Raw genomic sequence first — 19616 nt, 5'->3', positions numbered from 1 at the left:
CAATGACGACAGCATACTTGAATGAATATGTTCACAACCTTCCAAGTCCAGGTTAACGCGTGCGTTGTTTTGCAGAAGGTATCCCTGGTCAAGCTTGTTCCCCATGTACACGGTCATAGACTTTTCATCCCCGACATGCATGGTAGCTACTGGTGGACGCTTGCTCGTCGAGGCATGCCCCTCTCCAAAGAGGTGATGATCGACTTCTCTCTGCTCAGGTACAGCTGGTTTGCGGCAATCACAGTCGGAGGATCGTCGTCGCCAAACTGCCTAGCGGTATACGACGACATTTCTGTTCTCCAACTCGGCCTTGCGAAAAAAGTTCAATAGCGAAGATTGTAAAGCGGAGATCGTGCGGTTTATTCATGCAAAGAAAAGTGCGGTGATCGGTAAGTCGATTTCGTCAACAATTCCGACCGCAGGAGTCTCCGTGGATAAAAAGGACCATGGTCGCTCGCTTGGAATCGTCTTGAGTTAAGTCTGTAGGTGCTTCGAGAGAAAGAGTGACTCCTTTCATTGAATCATGGCGGCACTGATCACCAGCGTTCTGGCCTTGCTGGCTGCTCCAGCCCTGGCAGACTTGTTTCCTGACTGTGTGCATGGGCCTCTGTCCAACAACACCGTATGTGACACCAGCGCACCAGCTGTGGCACGAGCACAAGCTCTCGTCGCCGCTTTGACTATCGATGAGAAGTTCAATTTGACAGGAAACACCTCACCTGGTGTACCGCGACTAGGCCTGTACAGTTACCAGTGGTGGCGTACGTTTTCCTCCCCGTGTGAGAATCTCAAGGGGTATAAATGCAGCACTCTGACAAGACAATGCAGAGGAGGCGTTGCATGGCGTCGCCAGCTCCCCAGGAGTCAACTTTAGCAGTTCCGGAGACTATTCTCACGCGACGTCGTTCCCGCAGCCCATCACCATGGGTGCGGCTTTCGATGATGCATTGATCCACGCGGTTGCAACTGTTGTCAGTACCGAGGCGCGAGCCTTCAACAACGCGAACAGGAGCGGATTGGACTACTGGACTCCAAACATCAACCCCTATAAGTGAGTTGGGTGAATCTTTTGCAAAATCTCGCGCCCTCAAGACGACAAGGAGGGGCTTGGGCTAATCTCATACACCAACAGAGATCCTCGATGGGGAAGAGGACAAGAAACTCCAGGCGAAGATCCGTTCCACCTCAAATCGTACGTTGCTCAGCTCATCGACGGACTCCAGGGCGGCCACGACCCGCCGATCAAGAAGGTGGTGGCCACTTGCAAGCATTTCGTTGCCTACGATCTCGAAATGTGGGAGACGAACGATCGATACAACTTTGACGCCATTGTCACAACGCAAGATCTAGCAGAGTATTACATGCAGTCATTCCAGACGTGTGCTCGGGATGCTGCCGTAGGGTGAGTCGGCCCATCCTTCGTGGAGTTTGTTTTTAGCCTGAATTACCCCTTGCTCTCCCTCCCCCCTCTACGGGATCCCCGGGCGTCCCAAGGCGAAAGAAAGAATGGGGACATAGTTAGCTGACATATCAACAGGTCTATTATGTGTTCATACAATGCTTTGAACGGTGTACCCACGTGTGCCGACCCATACATCCTCCAGGACATTCTCCGAGATCACTGGAACTGGACCGGCGATGGACACTACGTGACATCGGACTGCGATGCTATCCAGAACATCTATGCTCCTCATTACTATGCCCCGACTCAGCAGCAGGCCGTGGCTGACGCTTTGATTGCGGGTGCGGACTTGAATTGTGTATGTTGTTATCCCACCGGCTACTGCGCCTTCGAGAAAGGAGAATAGTGTTGTACTAACCTCCTCAAACAGGGCACATACTACCAAACATGGCTCCCACGAGCCTACGATCAAGGTCTCTTCAACGAAACGGTCATCGACCAAGCCCTCGTCCGCCTGTACACGGCCCTCGTGAAATTGGGCTACTTTGACCCTGCGTCCGCCACTCCGTACCGCTCCCTGGGCTGGTCCGATGTATCGACGCCGGACGCTGAAGCCCTCGCCCTCAGAGCGGCCGAGGAAGGCATCGTCCTCATCAAAAACGACGGCACTCTTCCCCTACAACTCCCCACCGACCACAACACCACCATCGCGTTGCTCGGCAGCTGGGCCAACGCCACGACCATGATGCAAGGCAACTACTACGGCGTCGCACCCTACCTGCACTCGCCGCTCTACGCCGCTCAGCAACTCCCCAACGTCAACGTGGTGTATGGCGGCGGATTCGGCGTGCCCACGACGGACGGGTGGGATGAACTGCTCGGGGCCGCCGAGGAAAGCGACATCATCGTCGTCGCCGACGGCATCAGCATCGCCGACGAGTCCGAGGGGATGGACCGGTACACGATCGACTGGCCGCCCGCGTCCATCGACCTCATTTCCCAGTTCGCGAGCATGGGCAAGCCGGTGGTCGTGTTGCAGATGGGAGACCAGATCGACAACACTCCCTTGCTGACCAACCCCAACATCTCGGCCATCGTCTGGGGTGGGTACCCGGGCATGGCGGGCGGCGACGCCCTCATCAACGTCCTGACGGGGAAGTACGCCCCCGCCGGTCGCCTCCCCGTCACCCAGTACCCCACCAACTACGTCGACCAGATACCCCTGACGGATATGGCGCTGCGTCCGAACAAGACCTCGGGGTCCCCCGGCAGGACGTACATCTGGTACGAGGACTCCCCCGTCGTGCCCTTCGGGTTCGGCATGCACTACACCAATTTCAGCGTGTCGGCGGGCCAGACGAGCTCGTCGACCTACGACATCTCCCAGCTCGTGTCCGGGTGTGACGGCAGCCAGTACCCTTACAAGGACCTCTGCCCGTTCGAGACGGTCAACGTGACCGTCGCCAACACGGGCAAGGTGACGTCCGACTTCGTCGCCTTGGGCTTCATCAGTGGCCAGCACGGTCCCCAGCCGTACCCGAACAAGCAGCTCGTCGCGTACGAGAGGCTGTTCAACGTCTCCGCGGGCGCGTCGGCCGGCGCCAGTCTGAACTTGACGCTGGGGAGTCTCGGGAGACGTGACGAGGATGGCAATCTGGTCTTGTACCCCGGGGATTACGGCGTCTTGATCGACGTGCCCACCCAGGCAATGGTCAATTTCACCTTGACCGGGTCTCAGGCCACGTTGGACCAGTGGCCTCAGAGACCGAGTCAGGGATAAACTCGTCAACCGACTCGATGTGGTTTGAGCTATATCGCATGGGTCTCGATCTCGAGGTTACAGGGAAACCTTTCGTACGTGTCGAAAGGGTATGAGAGCGGGAGGAAAAGAACGGTCGTCGTAGATACGAGTAATGTGGTAGTCAAGTTGCATCCGAAAGAGCCCAAGTCTTGTACATACCTTACAAGGGTACATAATGTAATGAAAGAGAGACACTTTTGATCAAACATCTCCTTCCCCGGGTCACCATCAGTGGTAGGCAAACGTCCAGAAGGGGAACAGAACGAAAAGTCCACGGTATACGAAAGTAGTTGAGCAACACCACGAACAAATGTGAGAGAGTGAAATCAAGATCACTTTTGGATTCAATCATTTTCTATCGACGACGACGCTGATTAAAGAATTGAAGAGTCTCATGCTCCTCCAATCTAGTTCTCCTGAAACGAAATCATTCTTGTTCCTTTGTCTTTGAACAATTCACTAATGATCACGTCGTCGTCGCTCGTGTGATGAACAAGTTTGGGAAAAGCCATTCAATGCACTTGCATCTTCATACGCAGAACCGCTGACCAACTTCTGCTGCAACACCCCTTTTGTGCCAGTTGAAAATCCAACCGTTACGCGCAACAACATCACCCCTCTGCCATTTTCAACGGCCCATGAAGTTGTGTTTGTCGCTCCTTTTGCCAGCTTCAACGCTCCGTGGTGGTTTTGTTGCTCAATCAGCAGGAAGCGGTGGTCAGTAGCGTTGCACGACTAGGTCGTGAAAAGGTGACTTTCGGTGACTGCGGAGTTGTTGTCGAATCGGTGGCACTGACGGCGAGATTCCATTGTCGCATGTTCGTGCCATCTGCAGTCCACGCGCTTGGTCGGGTCCATCAGCCTGCCTCTGACCTCTTCCTCCCTCAGCCTGTCGACTCTTTGCACAAGTCTCAAGAAGGAGGTGGAGCGGTCAGGGACATGGTCATTCTCGGTGCTTTCGTCGGCGACGACATAGTCCCAGTCTTCCTCCGATCCGTCCTTCGTCCAGCCCTGCTTCAAGATCTTGTAGGCGACGCACTCAAGCACGTAGTCGTCGAGCAAGTCCGTGGCCGGGTCATCGCACGTGGCAACGAAGAGGTCAGGTGGTGCCCAGTCGTCAAGGGCCCATTCGCTCTGCACGGCATCGACGATGAGATTTTTGAAAGTTGAAGATCCCAGGAAATTCGCAAAGGCATAGGTACCTCTGAGTTCTGGGAGTCCTCCGCCGGCAGTATCTTCAGACAAGTCGACCTTGCCTTGATACAGCGCGTCCAGCCAGCACCCAAACATCTCCGCGTCGCACCCTTTTGGTGGTTGCAGACGGACGACGTCGCGAGGTGGTGCCGTGTCCAGAAGGATCTTGAAGTATCGCGAGTGATGCACGAGAAACGACTTGTTGACGTAAAAGACGTTGGACTGGATGAGATCGGTAGGTGTTTTGACGAAGTCTCCCTCGTCGCCAACAATCACCTTGATGGCCGGTGACTGAGCGTGCCTACAACAACAACAATGTCAGCTGGTGAGGTTTCTGAGAAGAGTTGAACAACGTACACTGCGCTCATCTTTGATTGATCGATCTTGGTCTGATCACTGAGAGTAGCCATGTTGTTGTCGTCGACTAGCATGGGGGAGAACTGAGAGGGAGGATGCGGACGAAAGTGGGAGGAAACAAAACGATACGACCGAAACATGGCTGGAAAGACGCGCGTATATACCATGCGTGAATCAACATCAAGTATTGGTGAATCGTGCCGTGACGTCGTTGTCACGCGTCTCATGAAGACAGATGAGTGACAAGTGAATCGTTGTGTAGGCAGTGGTGGTGAAAGTCACGGCTTGTTCTTTCTTCACTCCAGCTTTGTATTGACGGCGAAGTGATGCCAGCTGTCCTCAGCCTCAATGTTTGATTCTTTCAACTTCTGGCTTTGAAAAACCACTGCCTTGTTTGGTCATATGATGCTGAACGTTAATGTCGAGGGCAAGAGAGGATGATGGCATCAGAGGCATCTCGGAAATTGTGGCCCATACGCGACGCAATCGCTGTCCATGTCCAACGGTGTATTGCAATCTTGTACACATCTGAGCAATGTCCTGGTGAGACTGCCATGACTTCACCATAACTCAGCCCCTTGACATATGAAATGCTGAACAGACGTATGTTGTCATATATTTATATGTCCTCATTCCAAGATCTCGACTGATCTTGCGATTTCCGAGGGAATATTACTCAACCCATGACAATGTCACATCTTCCATCATATCAGTAAAACCAGTATACTGTCCAAACACAGAGTCCCAACGAGCCCAGTCAAACCCGAAGTCTTCTGCCGCAGAAGGCGCCGATGTAGTATTCTGAGTCTCCTTATATGTACCGAAAGTTTGCTCGTTTGCTTGAATGCCATGACCAGTTTGCATTCCAGAAGAATCCAATCCATTTCCATTTGGTCCTCCAAAGCTCTGTTGTAGTGTATTAATTTCCACAGACGGCAGATCACCGTCGGTTTGACTGCCGATATATCCATCCTGCTGAAACAACGGGTCTGCTCCATCGTTTTCCTTCTTGTCGGTGGTATTGTCTGACGTCCCAACCTGACCAGTGCACGGGTGGTAGCCGACTGCGGTGGGTCTGAGGACTGCTTTCCCACTTCCTAAGCACGAGCTAGGGACATCACCACCGACGGCTTGTTGGGAGCATCTCTCCATACAGCCACTCAATGGGAAAGGCATTTTCTGCTGTCCTTCTAATTGCGCTAGCTTGAGACCATGACCTCGACGGTCTCCATTTTCGATATCACGGAGAAATCTGTTCCTGACTGCTCGAGAACAATTGTACTCGTCGACTTCCTTGTCACCATTCAATTCGCTGGACGCCAGGCTTACCATGTATCGAATTCCCTGTTCTGTTGATTGATTTCTAAGGTCGGTTTTGGTAGCAAGATTAAGGTTTGCTTGCCCGTCCCCAGTCTCATAGATGCTGTCCTCCCTCAAACTCTGGGCTATCTTCTGGGCATCTGTGAGGGGAGTCGCAAGACCTAGCTTGAGTTGATCCTCCTGGGTCCAAAGCACGTTGGGGTCAAGTCCTGCCATCTGCCAGGCAGCGGAGCGAAGGCCTCGCAACATATCCCACGGTTCCACGCCACCTTCGCGGAGAGGCCTTTGAATGGTGACCCCATTGGGACCCCCAACAATTCCAGCCCGCGGATCGGAAAGTGAGAAGACCTTGTCAATGAGTTCCCTGGACCGCGGTGCTTCCACACTGTCAGGCTGTGCGTAGAGATCGACGAGCATGATCAGTCCGGCATGTAAGGGGCCGTACATTGCGGGCCAAGTCCATCGGAAGGTTTCAAGGTCAGGATCTTCCACCAAGGAGATGAACTTTCTCATAAAACTGTGGCAGTTATGCAAAGCGCACTGCCTCCCAACCGTCCACAGTTTGCTCTTGGCATTTTTCAGAAAGGGAGCATATGCCACACAATGTAGTTTATCTTTCAACATCGAAAGGGTGATACGAGCCCACTTGTTGAAGACCGCCAGTCTCTGTCGATGATAACGTGCAAGGGGCGTTGCTAGATTATCATCGCTCACATAATTCTGGTAGAATGCGAGATCCTTCTCAGTGACGGTACTGCTCATAGACGAGTCGCAGTCGAGACTGTAGGCTTGTCTCGATTTCCCATTGGGTCCTTCAGGAACGAAGCCCATCTCAGGTAAGCCCTTGGCCGGGATCTGAGCGATGATGTCGTTGATCTGCTCCTCAGCTTCAGCCATGACTCTCTTCAATTCTTGCATATCGGTGCTGGTGATCGTTTTAGTTCCTAGGTGGGTATCGACGATAGCACGCAAGGCACATGCCTGAACCGATCTCGCCCTTGCTACGAGGCTCATGGTGCGGTGAAGTGTCAAATTGCCGTTTTCGTCGGTAGAGTGAGTTTCACCCCACGAGAACGGCTTTGGCTTCTTCCCACCCTCAAGGCTTATCGCCTCGTCGTCATCAGAAATGAACGCATCCTTGTCTTCACAATTGATTCTCGTATCAGAGACATTTTCTGAAATTAATGTCGGGTATCCAGTAGAGATGACAAGAGAGGTGTCCAATTGCACCAGTTGCCACCATATTCGGCGACGCATGCCTTCCTCAGCGACGGGTAGGTCAAATAGAGTTGGTTCTCGGTGTAGACCCATCGCCAGACCCAGCCTGACGTTGAGCTGAGTATAAAGGCTGGCTTGGATAGGGTCTTCTTCAGCAATGGGCAAAGACTGCACCATAACCAAGGCAGCGAGCTTCTGGAGGCTAACATCCCGCGTGAAGTGTCCCAGGTGCAGTGTATAGACTACGCTGCCGTGAAATTTGGTAGCCAAGTCGGCACGTGTTGAATCTGGAAACCAACGTTGCAGACCTTTTCTGGATAGGCCGAGTACTCCAGCATACCAGATCACATACATTATGGAGTATATTTCAAGATCCGGATAGTGTAATTGCATTTGTGCCAATCCCACTGTTTCGATTCGATTCCAAAGCATCTCGTGTTTCTCCAAAATTTCACCTGGAATATGAAGAGGTAGAATCGGATAGACGGTTGACAGCCAACATCGGAGAAGGACATTGCTCTGAGCCCTGGTCGGAAAAGCTTTAAAGAGATGGTGGTAGGCAGTTGCGTGTGAGCAATTTATCGGTAATGCTTGTAACAAAGTTGCCTTGGAAAATGGTACTTTTTGACACATGGTACAATCACTGTCGGGATCGTAGGAGTTGGTACCATTAGCCGCAGAGGCCGTCTCAAAACTCATCGGCTCCCAGAAATCGTCCTTGACAGGTTCAACATGTGGTCCATTAGCTGAAGGCCTTGCTTCATCGCAATTTTTGTTCTGCACACTTGTTGTACTACCAGAGACGTTATTGTGACGTCTCATCATGTGGTTAAGCTGATCCAACTCGTCAGAGATATGTATCCAAAATGGATCTTCAACAGTCCGTTTGCTGTTGCCGTTGGTCAATTTGAGACTAGACAAAGGCCGATTCAATTCATTCACGTCTTTTGGTGATCCTGAGTTTCTGGAGCGAAACATCCCGAGACTGAGGTCCGGCCGAGACGCTGTTTCATCCGAATCATGTTCCGACTGGGAAGGCACTGGGGTGAGCAAATCGCGGAGTTGCGACTCGTTGCCTCCAGATTTTCGGAGTGCATCGACCATTGAAGTCAAGCGATGCAACTGCTCCTCGATTGCTTTTAACTGAGGAGGAGGCGGTATCGCCTTGTCCTGAGATGGGCTGGACGACGAGACCGAAGTCGATTCTTGCCTTTCATATGTCGTCCTCCGCTTCTTCGACCCGTCTGATATCTCGGTGGTGGCGATAATGGTTGGTTTGGTTTCATCGTTGTATACACAATCTTCGTTTGCTTTTTTGCATCCCCCACAGACTGGATGTACCTTATCGCATTTTACTTTTCGTTTCCGGCATGTCTGACAGGAGTAACTAATACGATTCCTGGTGATCTGACGTTTCTCACCACCGGAGACTTGGTTACGCGAGGCTGGCATCGTATTATCGACGCTAGCCTCGTGCGAAATATTTCCGGCGCTGAATTGGAACATTGCCTTGAGGATCACGCAGTTTTCTCTGTATCTGAAAATGTTCTCTGTACGCAAGGCAGTTGCAACTGGAGCCTGAGATAACTCGCCAGGTGTGCTGACAAATGCCAACCAGGCGATTTCACGGTGTTGATATTTGATATGATACAAGCACTTGATCGCACCAACAGGGGCATCAACTAGAGCGTCATATAACAAGGACTGATCAGCCAATACTGATGGTTTCTAGCTGCTGAGACGAAGCGTTGTCACCAGTGACTTTTGTTGGAATATCGCCAGGACATTTCCTCGTATCTATGCTACTCCGTAGTCGAGAAAGGGTTGACTAAGCACAGGCGTCATTCATTGGTCAATGCCGAATGAGGCTGCACGAGGCTGCACGGGACGTCATTGGACCGAGTGCGCATGTTGGCAAGCTGGCTTGATTGAGTCGAGTACAGATTACATCCTATATTTCAGCGTGCATCGTTCGTGATTTATTTGGCAATAAGACCTCCTGCACATCAGAGACGAAGTCTTCGTGCACCGCTTCAAAATGCTATCCCGGTGATAGGACGACTGAAACATCAGCAGTATGAGGCGGTTCTTTGCTGAAGTGCTTCTAGGTATGTTCACGCGAGCGCCACAATGCTCTGGATTTAACAGACCGTATAGCACTTTTCTGCGCTCTTGCCATAATTTCCTCACATACGAAAGCCACTGTGCAAGCTAAAGAGACAGTCCGGCAGCTTGTGGACGCTCCGAGCGATCTCATTCCTGACGAAGAGCAGAAACAGAACTACTGGGCAAATGGCGGTAATAATGTGGTTCACGATGTCTGGTCTATCCTACGGGACTTCGAGCCGACCTGGAAAGATAGTGTCACCCCTGCTCAGCCAACTTCTTTACTCGAGAACATCTGGTACTATCTCCGCTTAATCTTCCGCACCCTCTTCATGAACGCACCAGCCCGACACGACGATGAGACACCGCAAGTGAAAGGCGACCTGCGCAAGGCTGTTGAAACACTCAAGACTGCTGCCCTCTTTGAAGACCCAGATGCGATGTTCATACTTGCCGAAATGAATTTCTATGGCAACTTCTCCTATCCACGAAACACCCCCGAATCCCTGGCATGGTACAATAAACTCGCTTCTCTCAATGGCAATAGCACGGCGCAATACATGTCAGGCTTGATATATGGTACTGGGTTAGGTGGTGCCCCCCGTGATCAAGCCAAAGCTCTACTCTACCACACCTTTGCCGCGGGACAAGACAACATCAACTCAGAAATGACCCTCGCATACCGTTATCACGCAGGCGTTGGATGCCCGCGGGACTGCAACAAAGCAGTATCATTTTATAAGCGTGTGGCAGACAAGGCAATGGACTTCTGGGCGGCGGGCCCACCGGGAGGACTTAGCTTCACGCGAAATGCATATCGTTGGGTTGAAGTGGATGGTGGGATCTATGGCGAAGGCGCAAGCGTGAGTTCTTCGGGGCCCAACGCACCAAGAGATGGTGTGATAACTACACACATTGATGACGTGCTGGATTACCTTGACACGAAAGAACGACAGGGGGATTTCACGGCCATGCTTGGAATTGGGAAGCACTATTACGAAGCGCCGCGTGGATACAAGAAAAATTTCCGCAAAGCACACCGTCAGTTTATGAAGGTTGCACGTGCATACTGGGGCAAGGACGGCAAGGTCAGTCCCAAGGCACCCAAGGGCATCGACCGTGTGGCAGCCAAGGCCGCAGCATACCTCGGGCGCATGTTTCTACGAGGTGAGGGTGTCGATCAGAACTTTGAGAAAGCTGCAATGTGGTTCAAACGAGCAATTGCGAATGGCGATAGTTTCGCTCAGTATCATATCGGTCTGATGTACAGGGACGGGCTGGGTGTGCCAAAAGATGGCCTCCGGGCAGGGACATACCTCAAGGCTGCAGCGGAACAGAGTCTACCCATTGCGCAGTCGGCGTTGGGCGTTCTGTTCCTCGATCAGGGTGATATCGAGACGGCGTCGCGTTATTTCGAACTCGCCGCTGGCGCTGGAGTCATGGAAGCATTCTATTATCTAGCCGAACTTACCAATCAAGGTGTCGGACGGGAAAGAAACTGCGGCCTGGCGAGCGTCTATTATAAGCTCGTCGCTGAGCGAGCAGAGGGCTTGCATTCGAGTTTCTCCGAGGCCAACTCTGCTTACGAACGGGGCGATTGGGAGAGAGCACTAGTCGCGAGCATCAAGGCTGCTGAGGCCGGGTACGAGAATGCCCAGGCCAACGTGGCTTACCTACTGGACCGCAAGACCAGTGTCCTTGATGTTCCAGGTCTCTCGATGCTTTTTTCGAGCAAACCCGAAGTCGGGGCTGGGCGAAGTAGATTGCTGGACGACGAGTACCTCGCGCTGGCGTACTTTACGAGGAGTGCGAAGCAGTCAAATGTGGATTCACTGATCAAGATGGGGGATTACTATCTTAGCCTCAGATCATCACCGCATGTGCTGCGTGGGTTGTTGCCCAACGACACCAAAGAAGACGAGGTGAAGAGCAACCTCGAAAGAGCGACGACATGTTACACGACAGCGGCAGAAAGCCACCACAGCGCCCAGGCGCTCTGGAATCTGGGATGGATGCACGAGAACGGCATCGGTTCCGTGACGCAGGATTTCCACATGGCGAAACGATACTACGATCTCGCGCTGGAGATGAACAAGGAGGCGTACCTGCCCGTTACGCTCGCGCTGGCCAAGTTAAGGCTGCGGAGCTGGTGGAACGGCGTGAGCGGTGGCAAGGTCAACTCGATCCGCGAGGACGAGGACGAGGATAAGAAACGGCCCAAGTCGTGGGGCGAGTGGGTCAACCGGTTCCTCGACGCGGCGGAAGAGATGGACGCCCAAGAAGCTGCGGCGATGATGCGGGAACGCGACGGGGACGAGGAGATGCTGGGGTACGCGGAGCCCGGGATGCCCGGTGGCGATTCCGACTATGCGGGCAGAGAGGGGCAGAGGCACGGCGAGGACGTGTACGGCGCCGATGAGTGGGAGGACATCGACGACGGCTTGGTCGAGAGTCTGATCATTATCGCGCTCGCCGGAGCTCTGGCTCTGCTCGTGTATGCGAGACAGGCTCGCCAGAGGGGCTTGGAGCAGGAGAGACGCGAAGCTCAAGAGCGTGCGAGAGCTCAGGCTCAGGCTCAGGCTCAGCCTCGTGTGCCAACGCAACCACAGGCGCAGGCGCAGCAGGGCAACGGCTTCTTCCCTGGACCTGGCGATCCCGAATTCAATAATTGGGTCGCTGGTGGGGTCGGTCATTAAGAAGGAAGAGGACGATGATGATTGGAAAAGTAGAATCTTATGTCTAGATGACTTTTTCTCTGTATATCTTCTCTGTATAATACAAGGTGGACTACATTTTAAGTATTCAACAAAAGGTTCGCTGGCAGGTTGCGATCTGAAGTAGCCGCAACGGAGTGCCATGGACAGTAAATGACGAGATATGAACATATCAGTTCGGATCTTCAACGACCATGGTTTTTGACGCTGTCGACATCTTGAGCTCGTCTGTCAATTGCGACGAGATACGTTTCAGCTTTTCCACTTGTACATCAACGAGCTTCCAAGCTCACGTAAGGATGTCTCCGGCTATAGTAGTACAGTCGTTCGTTGCCTACCATCCTTCGCTATGGAAGACAGGCATTCTATGTTGGAGCGACCTCGTTGATTACACAAGTAGCCTCTGAGCTTAGTGGATTTCCTCGGTGGCGATCTACTCTGCAGTTTTGCGAAGCTGGTAGACAGCAAAGTCCGCACCTCGGCGGTGCGGCCGGGTTGCGTTCTCGACGATTTGCGATTGAGGTCGGACAGAATCGTCCATGGTGCGTTCCTTCATTGCCCTCGTCAACCTTTTCCAGAGTGGAGAGAATTTGTAGATGGCGCCTAAGATGGTGTCGCTGGACCGTTGTTGGTCGGAGACCTTCGTGTCTGTGATGGTCTTATACTGGACACCCATTGCAGGCTGCGTACAGTGCCGTAACACTTGACCATTGTGCCGCGCCAGAGTTCGCAGGGAACATTCTGACAAAATTAAAGCCTGAGGCCCCTTTGTACCTCTTCGCAGCAGCGCAGACAAACAGTTGTTGCGAGTACCTCGTATCAAGCTCCCGTTGTACTGTCGTGCACATTTTGCGTCTTTTTGTATTCTTCTTCCAGTTGTTTTTGTAAGTCGAAATCTGCTTGCCGTTCCCGTTTAACTCGTTGCTGCTCCATATCTCGAACGACGCCGGCATGCATGGCCTGTGTAACCGTGATTAGAATTGTCAGAGAAAAGACAGCATCCGAGACGTTAGATCAAGTGACATACAGCTTGTTCGGCGGTTTGCGCCCAATGCACAAAAGCTACAATTCCGGCTGTACCTAGAATTGTACTCAACAGAGTGACCTTGGAAGCCGTGGACATGTTTGAGCAGACAGGAATTTTGTTCTCCCTTGTTCTCCCTGCGAAACTTGAAGCTGGGAAGGGATATTCGAAGATTGTACGGAGTAGGAGTAGTAGTTGCGTGACAAAAAAGTACTCAGTACGGATACGGAGTGCTGTAATGTCTATTGTCTGGCTTCTCCAAAAGCTAAACCCTTTCCAGCTGCGCAGCTTCAACCTCAGCGGGCAGGCGCATGCATTCTTAGCATTAGCGAGTCCGCATTCTTTTTCCATTTCCACGCCTGCTTCTTTGGCTAAGCCGTCCTTCTCTTCGACCTGTTGTTTTTGAGTGTCCGATTCTCAAACCTCTTCCTTTCAAAATGGTATGACGCAGTCTGAACCTCTACGGAATTCAATCGCTGATAAGAAGCACACAGTCTGCCCAAAACTCCGCAGGCATTCAGACACTGCTTGATGTGAGCAAAGTAGTCTTGAGCCCTTGATTATCATATGTTAAAACATTTACAGGCAGAAAAAGAAGCACAGAAGATTGTGCAGAAAGGTAAGTCCAGGTCCTTGGATGTCTCAAACCGAATGCTAACATTGATGCAGCCAGAGAATGTACGATCAATAAATGCCTCTGTATAGCGCCAATCTAATCTGGGACAGATCGAACAAAGAGAGTAAAAGACGCCAAGTCGGAAGCACAGAAAGAGATTGAAGAATATCGAAAAAAGAAGGAAGAAGAGTTTAAGAAGTTCGAATCAGAGGTTGGTCGAGTTATGGTATGGCGCCGAAAGCACACACTCACGATGTTTGCAGCAATCAAGCGGAAACAAGAAGGCCGAAGACGATGCCAACAAGGATGCGGAAGCCAAAGTCAAGGACATTGAGCAGGCCGGCAAGAAATCGGGAAACAAGGTGGTGGAAGACTTGATCAAAGCTGTCACAAATCCTCAACCAGAAGTACCGGAAAAGATCTCGAGGGAGGATTGAGACCAACTATACGGTGCGATGGTAATAGATTGAGTGTTTGCTGCTGCTCGTACGTCTACAGTACAGGACGTCGACTGGTGTTTGCATCTTTATGGGTGGTTTAAAGGGATGGCAACGTGGCGCAAATGTTGTGTGTTCAACAAGTCATTAAAACAAAGAATAGAAAAAGTAGGAAGCTAGGTCATGATATGAAGAACCTATTTCTATTCCAGAATCAGCTTCATGTGTAGAGTAACATTGTGAGCGTTTCTATTTCTCCGGTGTGATCGTGTTCCCCAGCCTTGTACTCGCATAGACGGGATAAGGCTGAACGAATGCGATATGACGCAAATGACTAAATTAATTCATACGATCACAACAACCACAAGCATCGTCAACATTTCTCAATAATTTCCCCTTGGTCATATCGCCATGAAGCAATAACACCTAAAGGCCTGAATTATCGCACTCGACACGTAGCATGCCATGGAGATTACAGAATCTCCAGACTGCCCCAAGGCTCGTCAAGCCATCGCCGTGCCACTACGGAAATCGACAACACCTGCCTGGCTGTCGAGCACTTGTCCAAATTCGCCATGAATCCAGCACGTCCAAAACATCCGGAAGTATCCCGGGGTCACCCTCGTCGTCCCGCCGTCACCCCGAGGGTTCTCGCGCCACAGAAGACAACCCTTCGCCGTCGAGCCACGAAGAAAAAGCCATCGACCCCCGGCTTCCCGACCTCGGCCGCCTGATCCAAGGCGACTATGCGGCGTTCAAAACTCACTACTCGACACCGAGATACCCCATCGTCCTGGCACACGGCCTTTTGGGTTTCGACGAGTGGCGACTCGCCGGGCCTTACCTCCCCAGCATCCAATACTGGCGGGGGATCAAGGAGGCTTTCGCGCGCAACGGGATCGAATGTATCACGACGACGGTGCCACGGACGGGGTCGATCGAGACCCGCGCGGCGGCCCTGTCCGAACAAATCGCCCGGCACGCCGCAGGACGGTCCGTCAACATCGTCGCGCACAGCATGGGCGGGCTGGACGCTCGATACCTCATCTCGCGAGTCCGCCCTACGTCGTTCCAGGTGCGAAGCTTGACCACCGTCGCCACCCCGCACCGCGGGTCGAGCGCCGCCGACATGCTCTTCCGGGACATCGGCCCGGACCTCCTCCCGCGCCTGTACGCCATCCTGGAGAAGATGCGAGTCGACTCGGGGGCGTTTGCTCAACTCACCACCACCTACGTCAACGGCCACTTCAACCCGGTCGTCCCCAACGACCCGGACGTGAGGTACTTCAGTTTCGGGGCCACGGCCTCCCCCCACCTGCTGTCCGTCTTTCGACTCTCGCACGACCTGATGGAGGTCATCGAGGGGCCCAACGACGGCCTGGTCAGCGTCCGGAGCAGCCGATGGGGCGAGTACAAGGGTACCCTGGACGGCGTGACCCATCTCGACCTGATCAATTGGACGAACCGTATCAAGAGGGTCGCCTCGCGCTTGGGTATCGTGACGGAACGATTCAACGCCGTGGCTTTCTACCTCGGTGTCGCCGACATGTTGGCCAAGGAGGGATTATAATCGAGTCTTTCTTAAAACCAATTCTTTACGGAGCATAATTTCTTGTCAAAATATGATCTCTTGTTCTAAATGTATTGTTCTTTTTGGGTACACAAGTCCGTATGTAAAGTCGATATACAGGACCATGTATATATGTTCAGAAATCATATCATGTGCAACGTTACCTAACCATCGATATAAAGGTATATACAAATTCTAGATCGTGTTCCCCAGTACTCTTGGCCCCCCTTCGTCGTATTAGCGTATGGTATCACCATGTCTTTCTATTCCTCGTCCCTCATAGACACGCACATGTACACAATGACTTCAAATTCAATCCTTTTGCCTGTTTGTTACCCCCATCTTGGTCTTACTTGAGGTTGATGGGACTCGCTTCGTGTCCATCGAGGCCGTTCATTGCCGGAATCTTGGGCGACGGCGTCTCACATCGACAGTTGTTTGTCCTTTTGGCGACAAACGCATTGTTGACGGCGGTGGTTCCGGTTCCGGTTCTTTTGCTCTCGGCGTGGTTGTGTGCATGCCGCCTCATGATCCTTCCGGCAGCATAGGCGCACCCGCCGTACGCGAACCGGATCAACGAGTCCCCCGTCAGACTGCCCGTCACGAAGACGTGCGGGGCGACCTCCAGATCTTCGTTGGCCTGTTGGCGCAGTGTCTGTCCCGAGATCATGTGGCAGTTGGCGTCGGCGGATAGAAATTCTGCGCGCAGCTCTTCAGACAAATAACACAAGGACCCCCGTCTTCCAACTACGTAAGCGAGACTGCCGACCCTGCGTTGAAAAGGCGGATCGTTCACTCCTTCTCTCTGGAACGTCACCATCCCAGAACCGTCCGGGGTCAGTTGAACCCGCACGATTTCGGTATTGGAGAGTCCTTCGTAAGTCAAATCCCAGTCTCGACTCGCTTCAAAAGCCGACTGCGAGCGAAGCGTCCTCGGGCGGCGATCTTTGTTGGAATGTGATGATGACGATGACGACGACGACGAGAGCGCGGCGACTTTCATCCTCCGATACACACCCGCGTACTCGGGGTACGCCTGTCGATGACAACCCCGCAAGGGTGAAGGCGACGTAGAGGGGTCCCACTTGAAGACATGAATGATCTTTTGGGTTGGCGGTGTCGATATGATCACATCCGCCGCACTGAATCCCGACCCTATGACGAGGATAGGATCGTGAGCGTCGGACGAGGGCGAGGGCCGCAGCGGGCGATCAATCTCCTCCCCCTCGAGGCTCAGGAGCGGTTCCAGCATCGCTGGGGGTGGGATGACTGTGTCGAAGATGCCCGACGCGAGGACGAGGTTCCGGCACACCATTCCATGAGACGCGATGTAGAACCCGGCGTAGTCCCGTCTTCGCGACACTCGAGCGATCCTCTGCCCGTTGTGGATGTACTTCGCGATGCCAACCTGGTCCGGGTACGCAGCGAGGTAGTCCGCCACTTCTCGCCTCGAAGGCCTCAGGTAGACCGGCATGGTCTGGCCGTGCCGTCGCTTGTAATGTTCGTCGAAGCCGTATCCGGGTAGCGACAACATCCCCGCGTAACTCAATGTTCCGATGTCCCAGCTGGCGTGGACCGGGTTGTCCACCCACTGGCCCCCGGCGTCTTTGGTGTTGCCAATCACCACATGAGGAACCGCCCTCGACCGGTCATACCTCCATGTGACGCACGTCTTTTTCTGCGCGTCGTCGGTCTCGCCCAGCGGCCTGACTAGAGTGTCGAGCAGGACATTGATCGGGAGGGCCTGGGTCGAGTATGAGAACCTCGACGCGCTAAAGTGGGTGGTGAGGGCATCAATATCGACGTCGAGCAGGTCATTTTGTTGATTGTGCTGAAGGTGAAGGAGTAGTTTCTCGTGTAGGATTCGATCAGGATGAGGACTCGAACTGTCGTAGCAAGGAATGTTGCCGTGAAGAATGTACGACAGTATCAGGGCCGAGGGGCCGTTGCCTTTAGGTAAACATGCATCCAAATCAGCCCCTCCATCACTTTTTTTCCGAAATGCAACACACAGAAAAAATCCTTTAGGGACTTACCAACAATAACCGTGTCGGTTTCACGAGGCAAGCCATGAGCCATTGGACACTCCCCCCTCTAGATGACTCCGACATAATCTTTAAAAGGGAAAAAGAAGAATCAAAAGAATCAAAACCCAAATTATTAATTATTCAGAGGCTAGAAATGCGCTTCCCGAGGGCGTATTCCGATCCGCAGAAAAACGCACGAGCAACAATCCGGACGGGGGACGTGGAGAGTCCTGTTGAACCGCAAAAAAGAGGCCACCCCACCACCACCACCGCCATCACCCGGGCTCTGATTGAGGTTCGAGCCTACTGTAAAGCCCATAGCCCGGTGCCGAGAACGGGGTCAATCTATTGGGTGCTGCTATTGACGCCCGTGGGGACGAGTATTTACCACCTACAGTGTCCAAGACACTGGTGTGGCTAGACGTCAAGTGAAGCCCGTACACTTCCACAGTCATGACACTACCATCATCTAGGTACGCACTATGGGCAGTCGATTATTAAACATTTGCGCGGCATTCTTACCCTGTTACTTGTTCCACACGAGCATAATACTGTCATGAGCTTCTCGGTCCATCTCTCCGGTCGATGTTATTTCCACTGAATTAAAACAGAAGGCTCAGGTGATTGGAAGGAGATGCTTACGACCTAGGCAAAGACCTTTGGTAGGTGTATTTGTGCTATACTACTCAAGGTGTTTTATAACTTCCATTTGGGTTCTCGCTTCTCAAAGAAAGCGTGCATACCCTCCTTCGCATCGTCAGCTCTGGCATGCAGGGCCATTACCCTTCCAGCCCACTGCACAGCATCCTCATAACCATCACCGCCCGATTGTTGTCCCGTCAAGGATAATTGCGTCCAATATGCCCACTTGCCTAGGGCTTGTGGTTGAGCTGCAGTCTTTTCTGCCAATTGCTTGATGATCTGTTCAACCCGTTTTTCAAGCGCTGCTTCATCTGCCACAACATCGACAGGTCCCCCAGGTAATTGATCCGCACGGACTGGTTCTGCCAGCGCGAGCATCTTGTAAGTGAACGCTGGGCCAAGTCGGCGGGATGCAGCTGTCGACGGCGACGTGCAAGGTAATCCTATACTGGCCCCTGGTAAGCGAAATTGTGTGCTAGCAGAAGCAACAGGCAGATCGGTGGTAAGAGCCAGCTGGGCACCGGCGGCCGTGGCGAGTCCTTGAATAACCCCAACCACTGGCGCTGGCGAACGTCGGATTAAAGACATGATCTCGCCACAAAGTCGAAACGTTTCCTTGACTCCATCGTGACTCAGAGAGCTCAGCTCGCCCAAATCATGCCCTGAGCAGAACACATGTCCTTCGCTGCGAAGGACGACAACATTAGGCAGACCTCGACGATGTTTCTGCCATTCGGCGGAATCAAGTAGCCAGCCATACTTTTCCATTGCCTGTGGATCATGATGTTTGGCAGCACTTTCAAGCTCATCCAGTATCTCCGGTCTGAAGGGTGGAAGTATCCGAAGCTTGCCATCCACTGGCGATGTATTATATCTAATGAGTTGATCGCGTAAATCTCTCAGAACTGCTAGAGACAATGCATTTCGTCGCTTCGGATTTCTAAGCGCGAGATAACTAGCTCGGGCTGGTAATGCTGGCCACTTCATGGCTAGGACCTTCTCGGGAAACGATAAAACTGCAATACAGTAGTCGATGAAGATGGGAAGGAATACTTTTCGGTGTCTTCAATCAGACCACAACGGACGGCGTATGGTGGGGGTGTCACTAGCCCTTGAAGGCGGACACGCGGAGGTCCCGAGGCTCATCAGGCTGAAGCCTCGTCAAGCCCACCAGCCTCGTCATGCCTC

General features: G+C 52.7%; 9 protein-coding genes across 9 annotated transcripts; 4 read left to right on the top strand and 5 right to left on the bottom strand.

The window, feature by feature from the left end:
• Positions 1-523: 523 nt before the first annotated feature.
• Positions 524-3182, top strand: PV06_07746 (uncharacterized protein; the record flags this gene model as incomplete). The annotated part of the gene is made up of 5 exons (XM_016409022.1): positions 524-761; positions 829-1051; positions 1133-1402; positions 1538-1760; positions 1833-3182. 5 exons carry the CDS (start codon positions 524-526, stop codon positions 3180-3182), a joined length of 2304 nt encoding a protein of 767 aa, XP_016260776.1.
• A 756-nt stretch (positions 3183-3938) lies between these two features.
• PV06_07745 (uncharacterized protein) lies at positions 3939-4807 on the bottom strand (the record flags this gene model as incomplete). The annotated part of the gene is made up of 2 exons (XM_016409021.1): positions 3939-4698; positions 4755-4807. The coding sequence occupies 2 exons, from the start codon at positions 4805-4807 to the stop codon at positions 3939-3941; spliced, it is 813 nt and encodes a 270-aa protein (XP_016260775.1).
• Positions 4808-5426: 619 nt separating this feature from the next.
• PV06_07744 (uncharacterized protein) lies at positions 5427-8798 on the bottom strand (the record flags this gene model as incomplete). Its single annotated transcript, XM_016409020.1, has 1 exon — positions 5427-8798. The coding sequence occupies one exon, from the start codon at positions 8796-8798 to the stop codon at positions 5427-5429; it is 3372 nt and encodes a 1123-aa protein (XP_016260774.1).
• Positions 8799-9235: 437 nt separating this feature from the next.
• On the top strand, positions 9236-12180 carry PV06_07743 (uncharacterized protein). The gene is made up of 2 exons (XM_016409019.1): positions 9236-9400; positions 9450-12180. Exons 1-2 carry the CDS (start codon positions 9370-9372, stop codon positions 12092-12094), a joined length of 2676 nt encoding a protein of 891 aa, XP_016260773.1. The 5' UTR covers positions 9236-9369; the 3' UTR covers positions 12095-12180.
• A 751-nt stretch (positions 12181-12931) lies between these two features.
• Positions 12932-13235, bottom strand: PV06_07742 (uncharacterized protein; the record flags this gene model as incomplete). The annotated part of the gene is made up of 2 exons (XM_016409018.1): positions 12932-13072; positions 13140-13235. 2 exons carry the CDS (start codon positions 13233-13235, stop codon positions 12932-12934), a joined length of 237 nt encoding a protein of 78 aa, XP_016260772.1.
• A 203-nt stretch (positions 13236-13438) lies between these two features.
• PV06_07741 (V-type ATPase, G subunit) lies at positions 13439-14403 on the top strand. Its single transcript, XM_016409017.1, has 6 exons — positions 13439-13576; positions 13631-13669; positions 13722-13755; positions 13806-13814; positions 13863-13963; positions 14016-14403. Exons 1-6 carry the CDS (start codon positions 13574-13576, stop codon positions 14187-14189), a joined length of 360 nt encoding a protein of 119 aa, XP_016260771.1. The 5' UTR covers positions 13439-13573; the 3' UTR covers positions 14190-14403.
• A 177-nt stretch (positions 14404-14580) lies between these two features.
• Positions 14581-15930, top strand: PV06_07740 (uncharacterized protein). Its single transcript, XM_016409016.1, has one exon. The coding sequence runs from the start codon at positions 14650-14652 to the stop codon at positions 15757-15759; it is 1110 nt and encodes a 369-aa protein (XP_016260770.1). The 5' UTR covers positions 14581-14649; the 3' UTR covers positions 15760-15930.
• On the bottom strand, positions 15890-17868 carry PV06_07739 (uncharacterized protein). The gene is made up of 2 exons (XM_016409015.1): positions 17796-17868; positions 15890-17709 (listed from the first exon to the last, which is right to left on the bottom strand). Exons 1-2 carry the CDS (start codon positions 17836-17838, stop codon positions 16109-16111), a joined length of 1644 nt encoding a protein of 547 aa, XP_016260769.1. The 5' UTR covers positions 17839-17868; the 3' UTR covers positions 15890-16108.
• A 584-nt stretch (positions 17869-18452) lies between these two features.
• On the bottom strand, positions 18453-19504 carry PV06_07738 (uncharacterized protein). The gene has a single exon (XM_016409014.1). The coding sequence runs from the start codon at positions 19413-19415 to the stop codon at positions 18483-18485; it is 933 nt and encodes a 310-aa protein (XP_016260768.1). The 5' UTR covers positions 19416-19504; the 3' UTR covers positions 18453-18482.
• Positions 19505-19616: the final 112 nt, after the last annotated feature.

Source organism: Exophiala oligosperma (genome assembly GCF_000835515.1).
Source record: "Exophiala oligosperma strain CBS 72588 unplaced genomic scaffold supercont1.7, whole genome shotgun sequence".
In the NCBI taxonomy this organism is placed as follows: Eukaryota; Fungi; Ascomycota; class Eurotiomycetes; order Chaetothyriales; family Herpotrichiellaceae; genus Exophiala; species Exophiala oligosperma.
Note: the sequence above shows the minus strand (reverse complement) of the source record. Positions and strands in the feature narration are given on the sequence as shown.

Coding starts and splice junctions, on each gene's coding strand:
- PV06_07743 (XM_016409019.1), top strand. CDS start 9,370: ATGAGGCGGTTCTTTGCTGAAGTGCTTCTAG. Junction 9,401..9,449: donor CTTTGCTGAAGTGCTTCTAG/GTATGTTCACGC, acceptor CAGACCGTATAG/CACTTTTCTGCGCTCTTGCC.
- PV06_07741 (XM_016409017.1), top strand. Junction 13,670..13,721: donor GCATTCAGACACTGCTTGAT/GTGAGCAAAGTA, acceptor AAACATTTACAG/GCAGAAAAAGAAGCACAGAA. Junction 13,964..14,015: donor TTAAGAAGTTCGAATCAGAG/GTTGGTCGAGTT, acceptor CGATGTTTGCAG/CAATCAAGCGGAAACAAGAA.
- PV06_07740 (XM_016409016.1), top strand. CDS start 14,650: ATGCCATGGAGATTACAGAATCTCCAGACTGCCCCAAGGCTCGTCAAG.
- PV06_07739 (XM_016409015.1), bottom strand. CDS start 17,838: ATGGCTCATGGCTTGCCTCGTGAAACCGACACGGTTATTGTTG. Junction 17,710..17,795: donor AACCGACACGGTTATTGTTG/GTAAGTCCCTAA, acceptor GTTTACCTAAAG/GCAACGGCCCCTCGGCCCTG.
- PV06_07738 (XM_016409014.1), bottom strand. CDS start 19,415: ATGAAGTGGCCAGCATTACCAGCCCGAGCTAGTTATCTCGCGCTTAGA.